Source organism: Eutrema salsugineum, unplaced genomic scaffold (assembly GCF_000478725.1).
Source record: "Eutrema salsugineum unplaced genomic scaffold, Eutsalg1_0 scaffold_1, whole genome shotgun sequence".
NCBI lineage: Eukaryota > Viridiplantae > Streptophyta > Magnoliopsida > Brassicales > Brassicaceae > Eutrema > Eutrema salsugineum.
In genome coordinates, this window is record NW_006256909.1 from 11,516,699 (window position 1) to 11,523,099 (window position 6,401).

The window sequence follows — 6,401 nt, forward strand, 5'->3', positions numbered from 1 at the left end:
GTGTGGATTTCATCAGGATGGTTTGATGGAGATTAATAATGGCACACATGTTTTTTTTTTTAATTTTGGTCTAATGTTTAGATGTTTTTAAGCGCTTGATTTACCTCTAGTTAGATAAATTATTTTCGCAATAGGATGTTTTTTTTTCTCTTCTAATTTTGGTTTCCGTAGTTTGCTATTGTTCTATTGGCACTATTAAAGAAACAAAAAGTAACATGGTGAATTAGCTAATTATGAAAACATAGGGACTTCTTATTGTAAATAATGTATTGCTAATGGTCAAAAACATAAACCCTAAAAATCGTTGATTCCGGCGTCTAACCCATCGTGCTTCTTCACTCAATCTAGCGACTCGACTCAGTTCGAACAAAAAAAAATAACCGAGCTTGACTCAGAAACCGTGAATCAACGAGATATGCAATTTCTCCAAAACTCTCGTCGAATCTCTAGGCTCGTAAAACCCATTGTAATAACCGAGGCTGATCTGAGATTCTTTTCCTCTGCTTCTCAAATCTCCTCGGGTTCCTTCCAATGGCGGAATCATGCGTCTCCTTCTTCCTCTGTATTACAAGGTACTTTCTTTCTTTCATTTCACATACCTTTTCGAAATTGATTTACCTCTAGCTTTGGAAATGGAACCCTTTTTTGGTCCTCGACGAGAGTACTTAACTCGTTGGTCAGAGATTTAGTAGTGGACTATGCATTTAGATTGTTCTCCAGTGTAATTTGGGACTTCTCTGTATTCGTTTGAAGAAAAATTATAACTTTAAGGTGATGATCCTGAAAAATTCGAACTTGGACCACTTTAATGCCAGAAATGGGATCAAAGTCATAGCTGATGGTTCTTGAGTGTAATTTTCTAGTGATTCCAAAATGGGATATGTAAGTTATGAATGAATTATTGAGGTGACTGAGGTTTTGCAGGGATTGATAGATGCGCTCACTTGCATAGCCGCTCGTCTGCTATGAGCTTGTTGATTCCAAGATCAAGCTTTTCCTCTGAAGCGGAAAAGCTTGCGGGAAATCCTACAGGTTGCTAATATGTCCACTTTGTTTTTTGAATTCCATCTTGAATCCACCCAAAGCAGTTTCTCATTGCATTTCCATGCGCAGTCACTGTCAAGGAATTGCATGATAAGATTCTCAGTTCTGTAAATGTCAAGAGATCAATGCCTCCAAATGCTTTGATGTGGTCGTTGATTGAAAACTGCCAGGGTCAGGATGACATTCATCTTCTCTTTGAAGTTCTTCAGAATCTCCGGAGATTTGTAAGTACTTTGAATGCTCCCTTTTGTACATGCCTTGTTCTGTTCCTGTTGAGATTTCTTATATGTTTGGTTAATTGACGGTGCTTCTTGATTGTAGAGATTATCCAATCTTCGTATTCATGACAACTTCAATAGCAATCTATGCCAACAAGTTGCTAAGACCTGTGTGCGTGTTGGAGCAATTGATTCTGGTACTCCTAATGTTTCATTTTTTATCTAGGTGTTACTTTAGCTTTGATTCTTTATCGGAATTTAATCGAACAAGTCTTTGTGGTTGCAGGAAAGAAGGCATTGTGGAAACATAATGTTCACGGTTTGACACCTAGTGTTGCATCTGCACACCATCTATTGGTATTGCATGTCTATAATATGATTGTCGGCTGTTTTGTTTAGTACTCAGACTTTTTGAGACGTATTTCTGGATTTCATGTAGTCATATGCCCTAGAGCACAAGAATCCTGAACTCATGGAAGAAGTAATGAAACTCCTGAAAACGAATGACCTGCCTCTACAACCCGGTACAGCAGATTTAGTTTTCAGGTACGCAAAATTGTTTTGTTTCTCATCCTTTATGGTTCCGTTGTTGTGGCAAAGTTGAAATACGCATGCGCTTATTTCCATTGCATGTGCTTTCTTATCATGAAATAAACTTTAACTGGATTTTTGCAGGATCTGTCATGATACAGATAAGTGGGATCTACTAGCCAAGTACTCGAAGAAATTCACAAAAGCTGGAGTTAAGTTGAGGAAGACCACATTCGATGTATGGATGGAATTTGCTGCCAAGAGAGGTACTATTGGTTTCCTGTCTTATACTTGCATTGATTTATTCTTCGATAGAATTTTGATCAAAATGATTTCTTTCTTAGCACATCTATCTCCTGATCACAAATGGGATTAGTCATTTAGTCTAGACTAGTGCTAGTAGTGCAAAAGGCAACTCTGGAAATTTCAACAGAATACTAGTCTGCAAAGGATTTTTCCTACTATGATGTCGATTGCTTATTAAGTCCTTCTTGTGTCAGGGGATACTGAGTCACTATGGAAAGTAGATAAACTGAGATCAGAGACATATAGTCAACACACACTTTCTACAGCCTTCTCTTGTGCAAAGGTTAACACAAATGTATCTCGATCCTCATGTTATAATCAAATAGTGTTGAATTATCCACTAAAAAAAAATTGTTCCTTTCACAGGGTTTCTTACTAGAAAGTAAACCTGAAGAAGCTGCTTCTGTCATCCAGGTTATCTGCCAGGTGAGCCCAAGGCCTTACCTTAATACTATCTCTTCTCTTCTGATATAACCCTTACACATTGTAACCTTCGAGAAGTATTTAGTTTGACAAATATGTGTGACTGACTGCGCAGGCTTATCCTGACCACAAAAAGTCAGAAGTCGCGACCGAATTCAACAAACTGGTAAATGAGTGGACTGTGGACGTTATCAGGCGCCAAACAGAAGAAGATAAGAAGGTTAAAAACTCTCTATGCCTGTTATGTTTTTAACCCTGAAACCAAAACTATACTTGATCCTCTCTTTGTAATAATGATGATCAGGCTCTAGCTGCTTCATTGAAATCTGGTATTCCTTCCATGGTTAATGCCTTGCTAAGCTCCGGTTTAAACGTGAGCGTGGATTTGGATGAGCTATACAAGAACGAAGCTTTTCTTAGCTGAATGACTCAATCAACATCTACAGATCGAAGCAACTTCGTAGCTCCACAGGTTTGATGTGATCTTGTCTTTTTCACGGTGGCAACGTAGAGAGAAGGGATATAACATATTGCTGTTCTGTTTTCTTGCAATCTCCGGCAACTCTTTTTATCGTTTATCCTTTAGGTACTTGACGCAGAACAAGAAGAATTGTTGTCCCTCTCTTTGTTAGCCTCAAATAGTAATGACCTTTTGAATATGAAGAAGAAAAAATGAGTCTTAATAAAATGTTCATTGTTTAGTTGCTGAATATTGTTAACGTTGTTATAGTGAGTATAAAAAGAAAATAAGTTTCCGAAATTCGATCGAATAAGTGGACTCACCATAAAAAAGATTGATAAAGAAACAACATCAAAAGCAAATAGACAGTTACATGATTGTTGATAATGACTTTACACAACACAAAACGACAAGAAACAGCAAACAGCAAACGATTTCTTTCTTTTTAAAAATTTAAGGAAGCTTCATAGCATCAAGAACAACAAGAACCATAAACACAACTGCAGAAAGAAAAGTGATGGCAACCGAAGCAGCAGCTTGGTGACAGAACTTTCCAAAAACATTGCAAACTTTCTTCCACATCACATGTTTGTTCCCTTTTAAACCCATTAGCCCAATTGCTCCGGCAGCTCCGGTGCCGGAAAACAGCAAAGCCACCATCACTAAATCTCCTAGCAAAACCGCCATTAACAAGCCTTTGCTTCTTCTGCCTTTACTGATTATCAGAATCACAATCGAGATCGCTGTGTAACCGCAAGCTATAGCGTTTGCAGAAATGTTGTACCTACAACATTTGCAATACTACATTGCTCATTTCTGAATCTTGTACATGCCTATATCAGTTTAGCAATTAATCTATGAATTCATTTGTCTAGTTTTTATAAATTTATTTATATATACATACGGACTCTGCATTGCTGGTCATGCCAGCTAAAACTGTTATACATTAAATGTTAAAGCTAAAATAAGAGCTGAGAAGGGTAGATAAAGATTTTGCTATATGGACCAACATCGCTGTTGTCAAACATTTTGGGTAGTTGGACATTTATTATACGACTAATCATCTACGAAATTTGTATTATTCTATATATATATGCATGTATAGATAATTACCCCAAAGATTAGTTAGTTCAGCAGTCCTCATAATGCGGTTATGCGCATGCAATTAGTGTCTCAAATATACAATATTGTTACATTCTAGATATGTACACGTACACGGCATGTATAATCATTTGCTTATTGTAGTGATGGAACATTTAGTGTGTGTGTGTGTGTGTTTTTTTTTCAAAGTTTTTATATGTGTGTTTAGGTGTTTAACTACTACCTAGTCAACATATTTATGTGAATTTTAAAAATAATATGTTTTTTCTTTTCTGAACCTATTAATAAGATATAATAAGAAATAAATAAAATGTTTTGATAATTTGTTCTTATGAGTTCTAGAAAAATGTAACGCAAACAGGAACGCATTTCATTTCATTTAATTACTAATTTGTTTAGCAATTAGTTTTCTTATCACTTTTGCGATTTCGATGAAAACACTAAAATAATTTGTTTACTTTCATGCAAACACAAGAATTTGACCGTTTAACATGGAAAAAAAAAAGAGTAATCGCGAAGAAAAAAAAAAGCAAAATTTCTAGCCTTATATAGATCTAACGTTTACATAACAAACCCATTCATTATGACATCTTTCTATATATTCACGTTTGTGTTTAGTATATATATTTCAAATTAATCCACAACCAAAGACATTTCGAACAAAAGATTAAATTGCAATTGAAAACTGGAAAAAAATTTTAATTTATTTGTTCGCTGAAAAAAACCAAGATGCACATATGTAACTCGCCTTTAATTATTGCTCTACATGAGAATTTTGTACTTTCAAATTAAAATAAAGTCCAAGATGTTAAAAAATGAAAAACATGTTTCTATTTCATGAATATATAAAAAATCAGTTAAACGTTTCATTTCACAAAAATATTTTATAAGAAAACTAAAATTATATATATTATTAAAACGTGATTTTTTCTGTATTTTTTTTTTACATGTGTATGTGGAAAGGAGAAAGAAAAGAGAGAGGCTTACACAAAGGCAGACAAGTAAGTGGATTTGGCGGTTGTAGAGACATCAAGAGGAGGCAAAGTTGGAATAACCTTAATAGACACAACCTTTGTCTGCTTTGAGACACCAAGTACTGTTGCAGCCACCAATGTTAGAACCAAAGCCAACACTCTCATCGTTAATTCGAGACCTTTCCTCGAACCACTCTCCTTCTTTCCCTTTTCCATTTCCATCCCATTCATATTGTTCTTGCGTTCTTGTTCAATTATCTCTCACTTATAAAAAAAAAAAGGTTAAAAGAGATAAGAGAAAAGAGAAAGAGAGAGAGGAGTAATAAATGGTAGTCTTTTCCCAACTTCTCAAGCTCTCGAGGTGAGAAATGTGTAATATATATATACTATATTGAATACGTATACTTAACACACATCAAACTGTGTGGATACTAATAATGATGTCTACGTGGCTTTTAGTTTATGTGGCGCGAGAGAGATTCTTAAGCTTACGAGAGAAAAAGAGTATTGGATATGTACGTGAAAATAAAGTGTGAACACATTGTGTAAAAGACAAAACAAGAAAAAGCGTGTGAATACTTTCATTGAAAATTTTTGTTTCCAAAATTTGTCCATCATTTTTCATTGAAAGTTGCCGGATAAAAGACAGATTTGTGGATTATTTTGACTTGGGCGTGTTCATTGCAAGTGTCAAATAAGGTAACAACTTTGGTATGTACAAACTCATATTCGAAGTGCAACCAAAGAAATTCGAGTCATGGATATGTAAAATCCCAACATACATCTATGCTTTTCGATCAGGTCAGAATTTCGTATCATTTTAGAGCAGTTTTTAGACTACTGATAGTTTGAGTAAGTCGCTTTCTAATTTTTCGAGCAATATAGAGATATTTTTTCCGTAAATTTACTTGATCATCATATAATGGTATTAAATATTATTATTATTAATTTACAAAGTTCATTATGTATATGTTCCAGTATCCTAGTCACTAGTCAAACAATTAGGGTATGAATAACCTGATCATCTTAATGCTCAATTTTTTTTTACCATGTTGTTTTGTTAAATTGCATCTTAGACTTTATCTACACTCTTAAAACATATATGTTCTATAAAAATAATCGTTTAACTAGAGAAATTAGTATCTTAGTAAAAAGAGAAAAAGCAAAACTTTTTTTAGTTTAATTTTCGAATATAATGGAAGTAAATGTTTTCTTATTTTCAAAGATTATTAAAGAATTCTTTAAATTATTAATTGAATAAATTAGTAAAATACTATATTTTAAATAAACGGCTACCGTAAGTAAAAACTATATTGTGGTAAATTAAGAAAGACTATTGAAGTA

The 6,401-nt window shown here is 34.2% G+C and overlaps 2 protein-coding genes across 2 annotated transcripts; one reads left to right on the forward strand and one right to left on the reverse strand.

Annotated features, from left to right (window-relative positions):
- The first annotated feature begins 333 nt into the window (after nucleotides 1-333).
- Nucleotides 334-3,223, forward strand: LOC18028459. Its single transcript, XM_006414415.2, has 11 exons — nucleotides 334-572; nucleotides 925-1,032; nucleotides 1,114-1,268; nucleotides 1,366-1,459; nucleotides 1,549-1,619; nucleotides 1,702-1,808; nucleotides 1,938-2,059; nucleotides 2,294-2,382; nucleotides 2,466-2,525; nucleotides 2,638-2,742; nucleotides 2,827-3,223. Exons 1-11 carry the CDS (start codon nucleotides 416-418, stop codon nucleotides 2,944-2,946), a joined length of 1,188 nt encoding a protein of 395 aa, XP_006414478.1. The 5' UTR covers nucleotides 334-415; the 3' UTR covers nucleotides 2,947-3,223.
- Nucleotides 3,224-3,314: 91 nt separating this feature from the next.
- On the reverse strand, nucleotides 3,315-5,410 carry LOC18028122 (CASP-like protein 1E1). The gene is made up of 2 exons (XM_006414416.2): nucleotides 5,071-5,410; nucleotides 3,315-3,766 (listed from the first exon to the last, which is right to left on the reverse strand). Exons 1-2 carry the CDS (start codon nucleotides 5,286-5,288, stop codon nucleotides 3,436-3,438), a joined length of 549 nt encoding a protein of 182 aa, XP_006414479.1. The 5' UTR covers nucleotides 5,289-5,410; the 3' UTR covers nucleotides 3,315-3,435.
- Between the last annotated feature and the right edge of the window lie 991 nt (nucleotides 5,411-6,401).